At 43.8% G+C, this 21023-nt stretch overlaps 1 protein-coding gene across 4 annotated transcripts in view; it reads left to right on the top strand.

Moving 5' to 3' along the window:
- Positions 1-21023, top strand: part of vps50 (VPS50 EARP/GARPII complex subunit) — a 227764-nt gene that overhangs the window by 125600 nt on the left and 81141 nt on the right. For all 4 annotated transcript variants that reach the window (XM_041884002.2, XM_041884000.2, XM_045222025.1 and 1 more), the window contains 3 exons: positions 18081-18172; positions 18395-18489; positions 19034-19132. In XM_041884002.2, the coding sequence (XP_041739936.2) occupies positions 18081-18172; positions 18395-18489; positions 19034-19132 (286 nt within the window). The remainder of the gene's footprint in view (positions 1-18080; positions 18173-18394; positions 18490-19033; positions 19133-21023) is intronic.

Below are 21023 nucleotides of genomic sequence, written 5' to 3'. Positions count from 1 at the left end.
TTGTAAAAATCCAAATATCTTCACAGATCTTCATTGTAAAAGGTTTAAACACTGTTTCCCATGCTTGTTCAATGAACCCTAAACAATTAATGAACATGCACCTGTGGAAAGGTCGTTAAGACACTAACAGCTTATAGACGGTAGGCAATTAAGGTCACAGTTATGAAAACTCAGGACACTAAAGAGGCCTTTCTACTGACTCTGAGAAACACCAAAAGAAAGATGCCCAGGTTCCCTGCTCATCTGCGTGAACGTGCCTTAGGCATGCTGCTAGGAGGCATGAGGACTGCAGATGTAACCAGGGCAATAATTTGCGATGTCCGTACTGTGAGACGCCTAAGACAGTGCTACAGGGAGACAGGACGGACAACTGATCGTCCTCGCAGTGGCAGACCACGTGTAACAACACCTGCACAGGATCGGTACATCCGAACATCACACCTGCGGGACAGGTACATCAGTGATCAGAATGTCCGCAATAGGCTGAGAGAGGCTGGACTGAGGGCTTGTAGGCCTGTTGTAAGGCAGGTCCTCACCAGACATCACCAGCAACAACGTCGCCTATGGGAACAAACCCACCGTCGCTGGACCAGACAGGACTGACGAGTCGCGGTTTTGTCTCACCAGGGGTGATGGTCGGATTCACGTTTATCGTCGAAGGAATGAGCGTTACACCGAGGCCTGTACTCTGGAGTGGGATCGATTTGGAGGTGGAGGATCCATCATGGTCTGGGGCGGTGTGTCACAGCATCATCGGACTGAGCTTGTTGTCATTGCAGGCAATCTCAACGCTGTGCGTTACAGGGAAGACATCCTCCTCCCTCATGTGGTACCCTTCCTGCAGGCTCATCCTGACATGACCCTCCAGCATGACAATGCCACCAGCCATACTGCTCATTCTGTGCGTGATTTCCTGCAAGACAGGAATGTCAGTGTTCTGCCATGGCCAGCGAAGAGCCCGGATCTCAATCCCATTGAGCACGTCTGGGACCTGATGGATCGGAGGGTGAGGGCTAGGGCCATTCCCCCCAGAAATGTCTGGGAACTTGCAGGTGCCGTGGTGAAAGAGTGGGGTAACATCTCACAGCAAGAACTGGCAAATCTGGTGCAGTCCATGAGGAGGAGATGCACTGCAGTACTTAATGCTAGTGGCCACACCAGATACTGACTGTTACTTTTGACCCCCCCTTTGTTCAGGGACACATTATTCAATTTCTGTTAGTCACGTGTCTGTGGAACTTGTTCAGTTTATGTCTCAGTTGTTGAATCTTGTTATGTTCATATAAATATTTACACATGTTAAGTTTGCTGAAAATAAACGCAGTTGACAGTGAGAGGACGTTTCTTTTTTTGCTGCTTTTACTAACGTTTGTTCGCTGTTTGTGAACAAGTTGAGTTTTTTCACGATCGTTTGTGATTGACTTATGATCTCATAGGAGCGTGACATTTCTCTTAACATCCCCTGTTATTTAGTGTAATGTCTTGGGTGTGCTACTATGATATACTACAGCCTAACCTGGACTACTGCCTTCCTTGATTCAGTCCAAGAGAAATGGAAACTCCATAGTTAGCTTAACAGATGACATCATTTGTATGTAGCCACACCAGTTCCTTCTGATCCTGATCATTTAGGCATTTTCATGTAAAGGGTTGCTTGGCTAATTATGTGTGTCTGGGACATTGAATAATGCGGCAATCCCCGGGCGGAAATTGACAATTACTCCTCCCATTGCCTTCCATTGCCTCAGCTACTTACCTCCATCTTTGTTAAGGCAGCTTCTCTCTCCTTCATTTGACAGGCCTGTCAGCAGGTAAATTGCTTTCCCTGGCCTGTGACCAGCTTGGATGTGTGTTTTCACACTCCAATGTCATCTTCATCGCTTCAATCGCAAAGATGGGGCAGAATGCGATTGCCAGGTCAAAAGAGGAAATTACGGAAATTCATTACTTTCACTTTTTAGATTACCGTTTGGCCGGATAGGATTTGACTGGAGATTGTCCGAGTTTCTCAAGGATCCTTGTCACAATCTTGTCTCGATGTATTGCTTTGAGAAACTATATCTTGGAACTTTGTGATGTAGTCTTTGAGGCGTTGGCCGGTTGTTTTCTGGCGTCCTTCCTTTTTGTCGTCGGGGGGAGGATATCTGTTAACACTTTTGAAATGTGTAACAGTAACACATTGAAAGCCCTCTGGATGCTGTTTCATCACACCTCACTTACTCCTCAGATTCTTTCTTGCCGGTGGCTTGCATTGTCCAACCTAAACTGCTTTGTGATATTTTTCTGAAGAACATTACAATGAGTTCAATCACTAGTTCTATTCACATTTTGCTGGTGTCAAGCTGAGACCTAGTCTGGATACAAAGTAACCTAGAAATACTCTATCTAACCATTTAAGTCTTTGTCCTTTTATATCACCCTCCTCCTCAGGCTCCTCGTTCCTCCCTCCCTTGTTCCCATTAGTAGCATTAACAGTCAGTGTTCAGCTAGCTCTTTCTTTAGCAGACTGACCTCTCCTCCCCTCTCCTCTCCTCCCCTCTCCTCCCCTCTCCTCCCCTCTCCTCCCCTCTCCTCCTCCTCCCTCTCCTCTCCTCCCCTCTCCTCCCCTCTCCTCCCCTCTCCTCTCCTCTCCTCCTCTCCTCCTCCTCCTCCCTCTCTCTCTCTCCTCTCCTCTCCTCCTCTCCTCCCTCTCCTCCCTCTCCTCCCTCTCCTCCCCTTTCCTCCCTCCCCTCCCTCTCCTCCCCTCTCCTCCCCTCTCCTCTCCTCCTCCCTCTCCTCCCCTCTCCTCCCTCTCCTCCTCCTCCCCTCTCCTCCCTCTCCCCCTCTCTCTCCTCCTCTCCTCTCCTCCCCTCCTCCCCTCTCCTCCCCTCTCCTCTCCTCCCTCTCCTCCTCCCCCTCTCCTCCCTCTCCTCCCTCTCCTCTCCTCCTCTCCTCTCCCCTCTCCTCCCCTCTCCTCCCCTCTCCTCCCTCCCTCTCCTCCCCTCCTCCTCCCCTCTCCTCCCCTCTCCCCCCTCTCCTCCCTCTCCTCCCCTCTCCTCCCCTCTCCTCCCCTCTCCCTCCCTCTCCTCCTCCTCTCCTCCCTCTCCTCCCCTCTCCTCCTCTCTCTCCTCTCCTCCCTCTCCTCCCCTCTCCCTCCCCTCTCCTCCCCTCTCCTCCCTCTCCTCCCTCTCCTCCCCTCTCCTCCCTCTCCCCTCTCCCTCCCTCCTCCCCTCTCCTCCCCTCTCCTCCCCTCTCCCCTCTCCTCCCTCTCCTCCCTCTCCTCCTCTCCTCTCTCCCCCTCTCCTCCCCTCTCCTCCCCTCTCTCTCTCCTCCCCTCTCCTCCCCTCTCCTCTCCTCTCCTCCCCTCTCCTCTTCTCCAATCTCCTCTCCAAGCCAGTCAGACGAGCTAATCTCCCTTCTCACTCCTTTGTTAAAGAACACTTTCCCCCTCTATTTCATACTGTCATGTCACAGTGGGTCTGGGCTTTCCCATTCTTTCTTTTGTTCCATTCTTTCTCTCAGGCAGTGACTCATGCAGTTGTTCTTGGCCCAGTCAGGAGAAACAACTGTGCAATTTGTTTCCCTCTCTGTGACATTAGGATGCACCGACAGGTCATTCTTAGCCTGACAGGTGTTTTACATCACATAAACTCTGCTGTTGTTGGGGAGAAACAGATAATATCTATAGCAGTGGTCACCAACCAGTCCATCGCCATCCACTGGTCGATCGCCAAGGCATTCCTAGTCGATCTCAAAAACATTTCTGTAAAAAACCCAACTATAAAGCCTTGCGTTCCTATTTTTAAAATTCATTTCACGCTGTTGATGGTAGGTGGACTTGATTCAGCAGTCTAGCGACGGGAAGGCAAAGTGTTCCCATTTTGAACCATTTCATGTGTCTGAAGGTAGAACTCGGCAGGCCAGAGAGCAAATCAAGTGCAACTATAGGCCTACCGCTGGCCAATCAGATGGCTCAGATCACCGTGTCTGCACAGTTCCCTCGAGACATAGACTGTAAAAAGAAGCCTCGAACGCGCAGCAAAGTTGATACTGTGAGATGTCAAAACTTGTAAAACTATTACTAGAGAGAGACTCATTGAATACATCAAAGAGCTGCTGTTTTTATGAGTAAGTTAATGTTTAATTTGTTATTCAGCGCTGTCAACACTTTGTTCAACACTTTTATAAGCCATAAAATGCACTGCAGCTGCAATGAATGACTATAGCAAAGTGTTCCGATAAGCCGCTAATAATAACACAAGCTTATCTTTTTTTTATGTCAAGCAGGGACGGCTTGTTCAATAGGGCGATATGGGCGACGCACTGCCAAACGGGAAAAGGAAGGGATTTTTTTCTAATCAATTATAAAAAAAAAAAAAAATATATATAATTTTTTTATAAATTTATAAAAAATTATATCACGGCAACAGCAGATAAGTGTTCACGTCTGTTCTGCCAGCCACTAAATGTCAAATCAGGCTAAAGTCGTGCTTCAAATGGCCTCGCCCGTTTTTGGGCGATTTCAGTCAGGTTGAAAATCGCCCAGAGAAGTCTCTCATAGCCTGTCATGTAAAATCTATTTTTTCACATTTCAAAGCTTTCAATACATTCTCTATGGGTGTCTGTGTGCATGCACTTCGCTTTCGTCATACGTGACGTAACGTTGAACGTAATCTAAGACAATGGCGGCTATCAGCGTCTATGTTGCGACCTGCAGTGTGGCGTTATTTTATGTTTTTAATTTGTAGACTTAGTTTACAAACATTCTGCAAACATTCTGCTTTGGACTGATCTTCGGTTTTGGACTGATCTTGTTGATCGTGTACATACCCGCTACGAACGGACTAAATAATGAAAACGCTGCTGGCAGAGAGGTGGAGCCGACCACCTTCACCCTGGTCAGAGCGGACCGCGATCCTGGTAAGAGAGCGACTGTACCCCGACATTGAACTGCTTTCTGTGTCATTGAACCTTACTATTGTTGATAAAACAAGTTTACTGGAGAACGGAGAAAAAGTAGAGACTTTTGGACAAGGTGGATAATTGTATAATATAAGGCAGTTTATTCAGAGGTAAAGATATCTGCAATCGCGTTCACGGACCCGTTCGTCAAACTCTTAGGGAGCTATAAATCAAGCCCCATTACTTACCATATCAGATAAGAGAAATTGCTGCAGCTACATATATTTTACATCCTGGCCCTACATAGTTCACTATTTGCATCACTTACCAAAATATTACATGTGGTCATATATGCTTGGAAAGTGGAGATGCCATAGAACGTCAAAAAGTAAACATTGCTGGAGACACATTGCGTTTGCTAGCGAAGAGATTTGTTGTGGCAAATGAACTTGGGCTGGGAATTGCCAGGAACCTCACGATAAGATATATGCATCAGCATTGCGAGTCTCATGATTCTATACGTATTGCGATTCGATACTGTGATTTTATTGCGCACCATATGTCTGTTGCAGAGGGATCAGAAAGCCATGAGAACGAGTTTTGATCAGTCATGGAAATAAAAGTGCTGAAAACAAATTGGCTCCCAATGTGAAAAGATTGAGAACAAGCTATGAAGGAACAATAATGGTGTTTTGGTGCAGGTACAGCCAACTAGCGCTAAAATATTGCGATATTGTCAATACAGTATATCGTAAAGTATCACTATGTAACTCGATTTCTTTCACCCCAATCCCTCAAATTAACGGTAAATAACTGAATTGTTTGCCCCACATTTAGCTAAGATGATTAGCTAGCCAGCTAAAATGTTTTATTTAGTTAGCGTGTCGATCTACAATAGTTTACTGTCAATAACATGTCTCCAAAAATGACGTGGTGTCTCCAATTGTGTTGACATTTTACAATTGCAATGCGCATCCATGAGTATCCACTTTCTGTAGCTCAGCTGGTAGAGCATGGTGCTTGTAACGCCAAGGTAGTGGGTTCGATCCCGGGACCACCCATACACAAAAATGTATGCACGCATGACTGTAAGTCGCTTTGGATAAAAGCGTCTGCTAAATGGCATATTATTATTATTATTATTATTATTATCTGAAGAGAGCCCCGAAACATTGTGTGCAGACATTTTTATGCAATAAATGAAGTAGGTTCAATCTAGTAGTTCTGATCTTCTGATTGGTCCTGATGAGTTGGGCGAGGTCCCCTCCAGGCTACTGTCACTGTTGCATTGGCTCTGAGTCGGGTTCTCTGTCTTCAAATGTTCAGCCTAAGAGAGGGGATTTTTGTGTGTGTGTGTGTGTGTGTGTGTGTTTAACAGTGATGATGTGTGTGTGTGTGTGTGTTTAGCAGTGATGATGTGTGTGTGTGTGTGTGTTTGTGTGTGTGTGTCCTCAGAGCAAGAACTTCGTGAGTTGGAAGAACTGAGAGGCCTATGGCGTGGGTGTTGTCCTTGGCCACCTGCTGACAAGGCTGACAAGATAGGACCCTTTTGTCCATTGTTATTGGATAGGAACATAACTTATAACCAGCTCCTGACCTAAATAGATCTTAGCACAACATTTTACTCAACATATCATATTCCATATTCACTATAACAAATATATTTACTACGACATTAGCAAGAACCGCCACATCCTCACCGGCTAATCCAGTGTGTGAAGTTTTGCGGAGTGTTTGAGTTAGCTTTTCGAGGCAAAGATGAAACTGAGGGGCTCCACCAACCCTGGTAAGCCAACACTTTTGAGATCAGTCAATAAATGCTTCTGGTATTGACTTATATGCTGCCCCTGTCTTCATGTTGTTGCTGGACATATCTTTTTTTAAATGTGTGTAGGTCACCTAAATCATCAGAAAAATTGCCCCTCCTGAGAATTTTTTCAGGAGCCGCCACTGATGTCAAGGAATATTGAACTTTATCTGGTTGCCATGTTGTCATTAGAGTCAAAGTAGGAAAGGTTGGTAGCAGGCCCTGTAATCAAACTCCGGTGACGCGGATGATGTAGTGGTCATTTAAAAAGATTGGGGTGTATAGTTTAAGAACATTATATCGGGCCAGTCAAGGTGACAAATCCAATCAGGCAAACCAAGATGTGACAAATATGAGATTCATCTTACAAATCAGGAAATGCATTATTTAAAATGAGTAGCTATGATGAGCTGTCATATCAGTCTGACATCACACATTCTTCACACTGATTGTGTCTATCTGTATTCATGATCAGTTCGAGAATTGCCTACTTTCATCACCCATTGCTGGAAATGCATTATGATAATAACAATAGCAGTATTCACTCTCAGCAGAGCTGCGACAAATCAGTATGACAACACCCCACCCTCCGAGGGTGTCTCGGGGGGAGTAGGGATATGCAAAAACACATTTCTAATTCACACATGCGTATCAATACACACTTGTACATGTCTGAAATAGGACAAATATAAGCACCCACCAAATGTTAGGATTCTAATTAGGGGAGATAAATATGGTCATTAGTATATCTGTAAAATCTAAAGAACAGCTCGAACATCTCAACTGAATTATGATCACTTTCCAAACAAACATTCCTGTGTGTGTTCTGCTCTGTTCGGCTCTGCTCTTTTCTGCTCTGTTCTGTTATTTTCTGCTCTGTTCTGTTAGGCTCTGTTGTAATTTCTCCATGTTTCCCTAATTTTGTCAGAGCTTTGGACACCGTTTTGGTTGACCTGAACAAGTGGAAGTGTGTGTGTTTGTGCTTTCGTATGTAGGGGTGTGTGTTTGTAGGTGTGTGCATGTTTCTGTGTTTGTGTGTGTGTGTGTGTGTGTGTGTGTGTGTGTGTGTGTGTGTGTGTAAAAAGTAAATTACATCTTGGGAGATAGTATCTGTGTTGCCTTCTGCGTCATTTGGCTGTCTGACTCACCGTCGCCTCTGAGTTTAATGACACTTCTGGCAGTATGGCTGCAGTGTTGATGGTGCACAGTTTTCCATTAACAATCAGTCAATAGGATATGTAGAGAATAGGTTTGATATAAACATCCAGTTCACCTAGAAAATTGGAGGCCTCTCACTCTTCTGTGTTGTGACTGCAAAATATTAGCTAAATGCATAGCTTATATCGTATTAAAAAGGTCTAGAACATAGTTAATATTTCATTTAAACAATGTAATTGTTTGCACCTGTGTTCTTAGGATTGATGAATCCCACGTCTTCGTAATTGAAAGCGTGTGCCAGTTGTTTCTAATTAGCATAAGAAAACGCCCCGCAAATTCCCATATAAGGACATGACACTTCAGGGGCGTGTGCAAGAAAAGTTGGAGAATGTCCAAAAGACGCACAGGTGGTGGTGGTCCACCGATCACCAAACGAAAAAGGAACTTCAGTAATTCTGAAATAGAAATTCTACTGCAACAGGTAAATGCCAAACGAGGCATAATATTTAGTAGTGTTTCCAGTGGTTTTAAAGCCACCAACAAAACGGAGGCATGGAAGGAGATCACGGATTCCGTGAACTCTGTTTCTGGACAACGTCGCTCAATTGAAGATGTAAAAAAAAAATTGTTTGACTTAAAATCAGAGACCAAAAAATCCATTGCCAAACATAAGAGACATATGCTGACCACTGGAGGGGGGCATGCAGGCCCTGAGTTATCTGAGATTGACCAGCGCATCGGGCCATTATTGGTGAGACGGCACTCTCAGGTGTGCCATCAGCGGAGCAACTGGACACTGACCAGGGCCCTATATCAACAGCTTCATATCCTCCAAGGCCATCTCCCACCAGTGAATCAGACGGTAAGCAAGTCTTTCTGAATTTATACAATTTCATGCCAGAATTTAACTGAAAGCAACGGTGAAACCATTGGAAAGGAATTTTACACCAGTTTGTCAAACCAAATGTGGGCCTATGTGACTGTGAATGAGTCCTCACCTGAATTCCTAGTTTATTCAGTTTGAAATCCTATTGCTTTTGCAGTAGGCCTATATTGAACAAACTGAAACAGTGCACTGTGACTGTTTTACTTTCAGTATCGTTTTTGTTATTTACAGATCTCCAATCCAGGCAACCCCTCTGTGAAGAGGAACCTGACAGCATTTGGCCTTCCTGCAGTAGGCCTGCCTCTGTACCTGCCCCCAGGTCCCGTCCAACTGCACGTGTCATCTCCGATGCGGTCTTGGATAACCAACAGCAGATTGCGCAAAGTCTCTGTGAAATCGCTTTTACTCTGGCCACAATATCAGAAACACTCAAAGAAATAAACACACTTTTAAAAATGTAAAGAACATGCACTGAAACCTGTGTCATTTCATGTGTTTAATTCGTGGTATTTAAAGGACAAAACAAATAAAAAACGAGAAATTATTTGTTGTCTGACTTCCACGCCAAGTCGGTTGTCTGGTCCCAGCAATGGGTCAGGACGCACATCCTGGTGTGGTGGCGGAAGGGGAAGTGGAACACCACGCTTCATAGCGATGTTGTGTAACACACAACAGGCCATGATTATTCTGCAAACCTAAAAACGGTGTAAAGATGATCAAAAGCTATAAAAACTAAATAAAATGAATTGTTGGAATTAGATTATTCTACATGTTCTCCATTTTTCAAACCTGAAGAAAACAACTAGTCCTACTCACCTTCTCTGGCTTGTAAAGCAGTTTACCACCTGCTGTGTCCAAGCACATCCAGCGTCCCTTCAGAATACCAATGGTTCGCTCAATGCTGGAGCGGGTGCGTGCGTGCCTCTGGTTATAAGAGGCCTCTTGATGCGTCTGAGGGTTTGTTAGTGGCGTCATTAGCCAGGGCGCAAGGGCATACCCCCGATCTCCTAATGAAACATGTCATTAATGACATTAATCACTTTTTGAAACCAACAATTGGAATTTGAAATGACTGAACCATGCTTACCAATGAGCCATGCGTCTCCAGCAGCTCCTTGTTCCAGGCGCATCAGGAGACCACGTTCAAGAGATGGTTGTCAGAGTCGCAGATGACTTGTACATTGATTGAGTGATATTGCTTGCGGTTGAGGTTTGGGAATGGGTCTGGTGAGGGTGCCTTAATGCACACGTGAGTGCAGTCTATTGCCCAGATTACGTTGTGCAGACCCGCAATAGAGTAGAACCCTCTCTTGACCGGCAGCTGTTGTTGTGCTGTGTAGGGGAAGAAAATATATTGTGTGGCCAGTTGATTTATTACATCCACAACTCGTGGGAGAGCGCGGCTGATGGATGGCTGTGATATGCCCACCCGGTCTGCTAACTCCCGCTGAGATGTCCCAGTGGCTAAAAATCCCAAGGTGGAGAGTACCTGCACATGAGGTGGTACGGGATTGGACCGTTGGGTATGGCTTCGCAGCGCTGGCTTCAAAGTATCACACAGCTCCATTAAAACGTGTCTTGGAAGCCTAAACCGTCCGATCAAGTACTCGTCAGTCTCTGCAAATAAATCAACGTGATCCTCAAAGATGCGTTCCCTTCTCAGAGCACGCTCGGCAATGTCGTCAAGCAGCAACAGATGTGCCATTTTGATAGCATGCCTGATGTGCAGAAACAGGCCCATTTTGGCCCTATAAATAGCGCGATCAATCACCACATAATGCAGGATTTAATCAGCTTAATTGCTGATGTAAATTGCAGTGTTAGTGTTTCTTTGCATACTATGATTTTCTTTTCAACAAATGATCAGAAATACATTACAGTAAAATACTATCATTGTAAACGACTGTAGAATTTAATGAAATGCGGTAACCAATTATTTGGAGCAAACTGTCATCACTCAAATGTACGTAAGAATGCACTTGAGTGTGCGTGGATTTTGTTCTTAGCTAAGAACAAGTCCAAGATGAGAAAACATTAGTGAATGTCAGAATCTTCGTAAAAAGTGCGTAAGTGGGGTTTAAGAACACATTACTTCGTAAGAACGGTTGGTGAATGAGGCCCAATGTTTTGTTTATATTCCAAAGCTGTATCACAAACCTGAATATTTACCACTTTCTAGAACTAGGGGTTTCTATACGTAGGGATGTCACTCCAAAAGACAAAGCCTTTCCAACCTCTGTCTTCGTCAGTGGAGGCTCCTCAGAGGAGGAAGGGGAGGACCATCCTCCTTTAGTAAAAATTTTTTTTTAAATAGTGAAACATAAAAGAAGTATATACATTTTTGGATAAAACTATACTAAATATATTTGTCACCAAATAATTGATTAAAACACACTGTTTTGCAATGAATGTCTACAGTAGCCACAACAGCAGTCTCAGCTAGCTTCTGTCCTCCACTGGGTGCATTGACTTCAATACAAAACCTAGGAGGCTCATGGTTCTCACCCCATTCCATAGACTTACACAGTAATTATGACAACTTCCGGAGAACGTCCTCCAACCTATCAGAGCTATTGCAGTATGAACTGACATGTTGTCCACCCAATCAAAGGATCAGAGAATGAATGTCATACTGAATGCATAAGCGACAGCTAGCTAGCACTGCAGTGCATAAAATGTGGTAAGTAGTTGATTCAAAGAGAGAGAAAGACAATAGCTGAACAGTTTTGAACAAATTAATTTCTTCCAAAATTTAGGAGAAGCAAGAGCGAGAGAGCGAGGGCTATATTTGGTTTCACTTAGATAGCAAATGTGACTAGCTAGTTTAGCCTACTCAAACACCTGGCTCAAACAGAGAGGGATGCTATGTTAGCTAGCTGGCTATGGCTATCCAACAATGGAACTCTTCCAAGTCAAGGTAAGCTTTTGGTTTTATTAATTTATTGCCACCGGGGCCCCCAGTGTAACTGCTAAACTGCTTTCCGACTGTACACTGTACTGCATGATTGTACGGGTTTACTAACGTGTTAATTCTAGTAGCTATGTTGACTATGACGTGACAGCGATGTAGTGGTTAGCGGTCATGATATGAAAGTTTGGCTTGGAAAGGTTTTTTCGGCTGGTCACAGACAGCTGATGTGTTGTGCACTGAAGTCCACAAGGGAAGGGAAAAGGTGAGAGGAGGAGAGCGCGTAGATGCGAGAAGGAATTATACAACGAGCAAAGTGATGATGCTGTTCGTATGTGGCTGCTATGAAAGTGAACTGTGATTGCGTGTGATCGGGTGTATTCCGGTATCATGTAGTAGCCTAAACCTATCGATGTTACATTGAGCTGGGTGAATGGAATATGAATGACAGTCATCCAATATGCTGTAATAGAAATATAAGGCCATGCTCATTAAATAAATTATCGTCCTCCCTCATCTTAAACGGCACCAACCGCCACTGGTCTTCATCTAGGTTACCTCTTTTTGATCGAGGTGAATGCAAGTGCTCTCAAAGGATGGTAGTGGTCGAGTGTTCATAGCTTATGCTGCTGGTACAAAGAAAGACAAGTGTAGTTTAGCCACTTCAGAGGTACCGTGTCTCAGGCTGATATTAACTTCATGCCGGCAAGGTCTTTTTCTCCTTCATTTGTCCAGGTTTGCTGTGTCTGGGTGAACTTTTCCACTGTGGAGGTTCTGTGACGAAATTGCCCTTCAGAGCTGTAGGGTTTAGGAGTGACCTCTCTCAGACCCCTCCAACAAAGTTCAAAGGTCACCTCAAGCTCAACCGCTTTCTTTCAGTGGAATTCAATGTTTATCCTCCAAATACCCCATGTTTTATGGTTCCCCTTGATGTATGTACTGTAGCCAGTCAGGGATTTCTACAACAGGTTACCTTCATCCTTCACTGCTTAATGTGCACTCACATCAATACACACCATATTAGATACACAGACATTAATACACACCATATCAGACACACACATCAATACACACCATATCAGACACACACATCAATACACACCATATCAGACACACACATCAATACACACCATATCAGACACACACATCAATATACACCATATCAGACACACACATCAATACACATGTACTCTTATATTCCGGCACAGCCAGAAGAGGACTGGCCACCCCTCAGAGCCTGGTTCCTCTCTAGGTTTCTTCCTAGGTTCCTGCCTTTCTAGGGAGTTTTTCCTAGCCACCGTGCTTCTACATATGCATTTCTTGCTGTTTGGGGTTTTGGAATGGGTTTCTGTATAGCACTTTTTGACATCTGCTGATGTAAAAAGGGCTTTGTAAATATATTTCATTGATTGATTGATTATTCAGACACACACATCAATACCCACTATATCAGACACATGTACAGTACATAAACATCATATCAGAGACATGTACAGTACATAAACATCATATCAGACACATGTACAGTACATAAACATCATATCAGACACATGTCTATTATGTATGTTAGTCACAGAGATGGAACCAGTTGTTCCTTAAAACTCAACATGTCTCCTTTGTTTAAGACATGGTTTATAAAGGGCATCCTCTTGTATCCTTGGTGTTTACAGACCAGAACATCCCAAATGGCACCCTATTCCCTATAAAGTGCATAACCTTTGACCCATAGGGAATAGGGTGCCATTTGGGACACAACCTAGATGAAATCCCTTGCCTTAGTAGATACAGGGTTGACTGACGACAGCCAGGGACTTTTTGAATGCAAACAGGAGGCCGCCCTCGACACGTTGTGTAAAATAATGTGTTCCTTCTCCGTCTGTGTGAGGGATAGTCCTGAGACTGATCTCTGCTCCCTCAGAAACACATTGTGAATCCTCATTCAGAGTTTCCTCAATGTGGTGCTTCTTGTCTCAGAACAGTTGATGTGTTGGGCTCTATGTCATTTCATATGGAGGGAATGACGAAATGGAGTGAGAGCGCTTCACCCGGGTGTCATCGAGAAGAATTGTATTACTTCAATGGAATCTTCTCAATCGCATAAATTGCAGCTATTTGTTACATGGTTTTTTGTTTGCAAATTGGGGTTTATTCAGAGAGACAAAATAAGGAGATGCTCACTCAGTCAGCCACCCACTCACAGCCTTGACTGCAGAGGGTAGACAACATTCCCCTACGCTCATATACAGGAAGTCATCAGGTCTAAGCCTGTATTGCTCCTCCTCTCTCCTTCTCTTCTTCTCTCTCTGATGTGATGCCTGGGGAGGCTGGCTGGCTGGCTGGCAGAGAAAGGCGCTGTGACCTCTTTAGTGTCTGTCTGAATGACAATATGACAATGGCTGTAACGTATGTCTCTTTCCCGCTGTGCTGTGCTGTTCTGTTCCTGTCATCACATCATCTACAGAGGAAACACTGAGCCTAATGAGGAGGGTATGGAAATGGGGCTCATCAGTAGCATGATGGCTAATGTGGACGGCTGGCTAATGTGGACGGCTGCCAACATTACAGTTCGCGTGGGGGTTGAAAATTACTGTTAGTATGATGGGGTGGAAAAGCAAAGATGACACTGTTACTGTTACGAGGATGGGGGTGGGAGATTTTACTCTTACTAAGTTTAGTAACCCCAGGTGTAAAATAGTAAATAATGGCTGCTTCTCAGGGAGTATTAAACTGTCAAGAGGAATGAAACAAGGTTGTCCACTATCGGCATATCTATTTATTATTACAATCAAAATGTTAGCTATTAAAATCAGATTGAACAATAATATCAAGGGTCTAGAAATCCAGGGCTTAAAAACAAAGATGCCATTGTATGCTGACGACTCATGTTTTCTTTTAAATCCGCAATTTGGATCCTATACTGAACAAAATTATAAACACAACATGCAACAATTTCAATGATTTTACTGAGTTACAGTTCATATAAGGAAATCAGTTAGGCCCTAATCTATGGATTTCACATGACTGGGCAGGGGCACAGCCATGGGTGGGCCTGGGAGGGTATAGGCCCACCCACTTGGGAAGTGTGAATGATGGTCTCAGACCATCCAGTAGGTGAAGAAGCTGGATGTGGAGGTCCTGGGCTGGCGTGGTTTCACGTGGTCTGCGGTTGTGAGCCCGGTTGGACATACTGCCAAATAATCTAGAATGACGGAGGCGGCTTATGGTAGAGAAATTAACATTCAATTATCTGGCAACAGCTCTGGTGGACATTCCTGCAGTCAGCATGCCAATTGCATGCTCCCTCAAAACTTGAGACATCTGGGATGGTTGTATCCCCCATGTACAGTGCATTCGGAAAGCCTTGAGTCTTGTTGGGTATGACGCTACAAGCTTGGCACACCTGTATTTGGGGAGTTTCTCCCATTCTTCTCAGCAGATCCTCTCAAGCTCTGTCAGGTTGGATGGGGAGAGTTGCTGCACAGCTATTTTCAGGTCTCTCCAGAGATGTTCAATCGGGTTCAAGTCCGGGCTCTGGCTGGACCACTCAAGGACATTGAGACTTGTCCCAAAGCCACTCCTGCATTGTCTTAGGTGCCTTTTGGCAAACTCCAACCGGGCTGTCATGTGCCTTTTACTGAGGAATGGCTTCCATCTGGCCACTCTACCATAAAGGCCTGATTGGTGGAGAGCTGCAGAGATGTTTGTCCTTCTGGAAGGTTCTCCCATCTCCACATAGGAACTCTAGAGCTCTGTCAGAGTGACTATCGGGTTCGACAGACAAGTTCCTTAACTTCTCCCCCTTCCACTTGCAATCAGTTGGTTGTAATTTTGGATAAAGCAGACATTTTCATATATTTCTGTTAGCTGCATGTGTGACATAACTCCACCAGTCCTATTTATTATATTGTTTTTTTTAAATATATTTAAAAAATATATACAACCATCCCAGCTCTGTAGATTTTGCTGCGAAGAGACAGAATCGTTAGATCACTTGTTTTTGGTTGCAGGTTCTGGAATGGCTAAAGAATTGCAACATTTATCTGGAGCTAGCTCTGCAAATAGCACTGCTGGGTGACTTGAAGAGCCATAGTCAATCGATCAATAATATAATAATACTCTTTAGTAAAAATGTTCATCTTTAATTTACAATCTGTAGAAACTATGAGAATAGGAAGGTACAGAACTTTTGTGAAACATTACAGCACAGTCGAAAAAGTGGATGGTCTTCAGAGATAGATGGGAGGGGTTGAGGGTCGCAAAAAAATTAAAATAAGAACATAACTATTGTAAAATACATTGTGTCCGTAAAATGTATATAGTATTTATAAGCTGGAAGTAGAAGCCTAAGTGTTGTTGTCCATTAGTTTACTCCAATTATGGGAGGGGTGGCAGGGTTAGGGGAACATAATAAAGAAATACATGTATATATATATATATACAGTGGGGGAAAAAAGTATTTAGTCAGCCACCAATTGTGCAAGTTCTCCCACTTAAAAAGATTAGAGAGGCCTGTAATTTTCATCATAGGTACACGTCAACTATGACAGACAAAATGAGAAAAAAAAATCCAGAAAATCACATTGTAGGATTTTTAATGAATTTATTTGCAAATTATGGTGGAAAATAAGTATTTGGTCAATAACAAAAGTTTCTCAATACTTTGTTATATACCCTTTGTTGGCAATGACACAGGTCAAACGTTTTCTGTAAGTCTTCACAAGGTTTTCACACACTGTTGCTGGTATTTTGGCCCATTCCTCCATGCAGATCTCCTCTAGAGCAGTGATGTTTTGGGGCTGTCGCTGGGCAACACGGACTTTCAACTTCCTCCAAAGATTTTCTATGGGGTTGAGATCTGGAGACTGGCTAGGCCACTCCAGGACCTTGAAATGCTTCTTACGAAGCCACTCCTTCGTTGCCCGGGCGGTGTGTTTGGGATCATTGTCATGCTGAAAGACCCAGCCACGTTTCATATTCAATGCCCTTGCTAATGGAAGGAGGTTTTCACTCAAAATCTCACGATACATGGCCCCATTCATTCTTTCCTTTACACGGATCAGTCGTCCTGGTCCCTTTGCAGAAAGACAGCCCCAAAGCATGATGTTTCCACCCCCATGCTTCACAGTAGGTATGGTGTTCTTTGGATGCAACTCGGCATTCTTTGTCCTCCAAACACGACTGAGTTGAGTTTTTACCAAAAAGTTATATTTTGGTTTCATCTGACCATATGACATTCTCCCAATCCTCTTCTGGATCATCCAAATGCACTCTAGCAAACTTCAGACAGGCCTGGACATGTACTGGCTTAAGCAGGGGGGACACGTCTGGCACTGCAGGATTTGAGTCCCTGGCGGCGTAGTGTTTACTGATGGTAGGCTTTGTTACTTTGGTCCCAGCTCTCTGCAGGTCATTCACTAGGTCCCCCGTGTGGTTCTGGGATTTTTGCTCACCGTTCTTGTGATCATTTTGACCCCCACGGGGTGAGATCTTGCGTGGAGCCCAGATCGAGGGAGATTATCAGTGGACTTGTATGTCTTCCATTTCCTAATAATTGCTCCCACAGTTGATTTCTTCAAACCAAGCTGCTTACCTATTGCAGATTCAGTCTTCTCAGCCTGGTGCAGGTCTACAATTTTGTTTCTGGTGTCCTTTGACAGCTCTTTGGCCTTGGCCATAGTGGAGTTTGGAGTGTGACTGTTTGAGGTTGTGGACAGGTGTCTTTTATACTGATAACAAGTTCAAACAGGTGCCATTAATACAGGTAACGAGTGGAGGACAGAGGAGCCTCTTAAAGAAGAAGTTACAGGTCTGTGAGAGCCAGAAATCTTGCTTGTTTGTAGGTGACCAAATACTTATTTTCCACCATAATTTGCAAATAAATTCATAAAAAATCCTACAATGTGATTTTCTGGATTTTCTTTTCTCAATTTGTCTGTCATAGTTGACGTGTACCTATGATGAAAATTACAGGCCTCTCTCATGTTTTTAAGTGGGAGAACTTGCACAATTGGTGGCTGACTAAATACTTTTCTTCCCCACTGTATATATATATATATATATGGAAGATTGGTAATTATTCAGACAGATTGTGGGTCCTATCAATGTAACTATCTGCAATATTAAAGCAAAGGTTATTTCTGGTACTATTAAGATCGGGGGGGGGAACTATCTGTTGCATTTCTAGTTTCAACTCTTCAATTGAAAGTACACAGTCTTTCATTTGCCCCTATTTTTGTATATCAACTACATTCTGAACACACTGTTAATAGCAGATTGCCAATCCGTTAATCCAATCCAATCTTTTCCAGTGTCTGTTCTAGATACATCTGAATGAGCAACTGACATGAGTCACTATTAATAACACAACAACAGATAATAGAATAAGGTCTGGTGCGTCAGTGTGATGTATTTGTGAATCAGTGTGTGATTTGTGTCCCCAGATGAGGTGGGTGCTGCAGACACTGAGGAGGCGGTTGTGGACCACAGCTATGTGAAGAAGAAGCTGGAGCATGGACTCACTCGAATCTGGCAGGTCAGAACACAAGCTTTCTCTATCTCTCTCTCTCTCCTCTTTTCTTTTCTTTCTCTCTCTCTCTCTCTCTCTCTCTCTCTCTCTCTCTCTCTCTCTCTCTCTCTCTCTCTCTCTCTCTCTCTCTCTCTCCGTATTCTCTTCACCCACAATGAAGTCTCTCTGAAGAAGGGAGTCTAAGCTTTAATCTAGTCTAATCTTCCTCACCTTCTCCTCTCCCTACAGGAAGTCCAGCTGAAAGTGAAAGCCTATCTGCTTGGTACAGACATGTCCAACTTCAAATACGACGACTTCATCGTGGTCCTGGATGTTATCAGCAGGTAAAGACACTAAGCGTAGAAATATAAGTCATAGAATTGAATGGGCATACCCGTTCTAGTAATTATATTTCTACAACCACATCCTCATTAGCACTAATTGGTTTGAACGACGGGGGACCGAAACCTTGAGCTCTCCCACTGTCCCCCAGTCCATGTGAAACCCCTTGTTTTAAAAGAACAACCACCAAAGCGGAGAGGGAGTTATGTAGGCATCAATGACTCTGCTTGTTCTGCCAACAGAACAGGTTTGTAATCAGGCTCTTTACAAGCTTGTCAATTAAGGAATCGGGTTTCTGGGTCGGCTGTGTCCTTACGGGTCAGTGGGGAGAGACAATAGGGGTTCCTCAGGGATCGGTCTCAGGGCCACATGTCTGTGAAGTAACTCTATGGGGTTAATTAGGGAACTTGAACTATTCAGGAGCTACTGGCGAATGATTTTTCCCTCGCTTTTGTGTTCTTTCGATCTCATTTGGCATTGTTCCTCCTTTCTCTCCCCATCCTCTCTTTCTTTCTGTTTCTCCCTCTCCCTCCCTCTCTCTCTCAGGCTGATGCAAGTGGGGGAGGAGTTCTGCGGCAGTAAGTCAGAGTTGCTGCAGGAGTCCATCAAACGTCAGAGTGTCAACTACTTCAAGAACTATCACAGGTGAGGCCCCTGCCTAGATCTAGCTAGCGAATGTTTGCCAAAGTTATATACATTTTTGCCTGGTTGGATACGTCTGTTTGCACCATCTGCACTGGAAAACACTAGTCTGTTTACATTATCATTCTTCTCCCCAAGCTGAATATAACTGATATACAGTTGAAGTCGGAAGTTTACATACACCTTAGCCAAATACATTTAAACTCAGTTTTTCACAATTCCTGACATTTAATCCTAGTAACAATGCCCTGTCTTAGGTCAGTTAGGATCACCACTTTATTTTAAGAATGTGAAATGTCAGAATAATAGTAGAGAGAATGATTTATTTCAGCTTTGATTTCTTTCATCACATTCCCAGTGGGTCAGAAGTTTACATACACTCAATTAGTATTTGGTAGAATTGCCTTTAAATTGTAAACTTGGGTCAAACGTTTCGGGTAGCATTCCACAAGCTTCCCACAATAAGTTGGGTGAATTCTGGCCCATTCCTCCTGACAGAGCTGGTGTAACTGAGTCAGGTTTGTAGGCCTCCTTGCTCGCACACGCTTTTTCAGTTCTGCCCACACATTTTCTATAGGATTGAGGTCAGGGCTTTGTGATGGCCACTCCAATACCTTGACTTTGTTGTCCTTAAGCCATTTTGCCACAACTTTGGAAGTATGCTTGGGGTCATTGTCCATTTGGAAGACCCATTTGCGACCAAGCTTTAACTTCCTGACTGATGTCTTGAGATGTTGCTTCAATATATCCACATAATTTTCCTTCCTCATGATGACATCTATTTTGTGAAGTGCACCAGTCCCTCCTGCAGCGAAGCACCCCCACAGCATGATGCTGCCACCCCTGTGCTTCACGGTTGGGATGGTGTTCTTCGGTTTGCAAGCAACCCCCTTTTTCCTCCAAACATAATGATGGTCATTATGGCCAAACAGTTCTATTTTTGTTTCATCAGACCAGAGGACGTTTCTCCAAAAAGTACGGTCTTTATCCCCATGTGCAGTTGCAAACCATAGTCTGGCTTTTTTCTGGCGGTTTTGGAGCAGTGGCTTCTTCCTTGCTGAGCGGCGTTTCAGGTTATGTCGATATAGGACTCGTTTTAAACAAGTTGAAAAACAAGTTTTAATGACTCCAACCTAAGTGTATGTAAACTTCCGACTTCAATTGTAAATATAAATGAATGCATTATATCAGAAGATGTATCTGCACTGATCAGTTGTGTGATTACCTGTCAGGTGTTATAGATGATAAGTATTAGTATACTCACAGAAATAGTAATCAGAGAGAAAGATAACAGGCAAGAAGGGGGTAGGTGGAGAGAGAGTAACAGAGGCTGAGAAAGACAGACAGCGAGATGTAGAGAAAGAAAGAGAGACAGAGAGAGCATACAAGGAGACATAGAGAGAGAAAGCAGATGAAAAACGCAGATGAAAAATGTATGCACTCACTAAAACTGTTAGTCGCTCTGGAAAAGTGTCTGCTAAATGACTAAAATGTAAAATATAAATAAAGGGAGACTGAGATAGAGGGATGACAGAGAAACACAGGAGAGCGCAACAGTGGCAGAGACAGTGGCCAACTCTGCGTTGATCCCATTTTCCCTGTTAGCAATGCTAGGACATGCTACCACCAAGCCCCTGCTCTCCCTCCGCTCCCTAAGCATAATTTTCACATTCTGTCTGAATACTCAACAACTTGGGAGGCAGCCACGAAGCCATTACTCGTCAGCAAACTGTGGGGGCCTTCATTATGTCGCGCTGGCTGCATTAACACATTTCAACATTAAAATGTATATTGCGCTCCCTCTGGGCATAGAGGTGAAAATGAAATTGTAGCTAGTTTTTATCTCCCCTGAAATGAGCACAGAACTCTGTTATAATGATTCAACTGAAGCTAT

This window comes from Coregonus clupeaformis, chromosome 8 (genome assembly GCF_020615455.1).
Source record: "Coregonus clupeaformis isolate EN_2021a chromosome 8, ASM2061545v1, whole genome shotgun sequence".
NCBI classification, from domain to species: domain Eukaryota; kingdom Metazoa; phylum Chordata; class Actinopteri; order Salmoniformes; family Salmonidae; genus Coregonus; species Coregonus clupeaformis.
The sequence above is the reverse complement of the archived record's forward strand: the minus strand, read 5'-3'. Positions and strand labels throughout refer to the sequence as shown.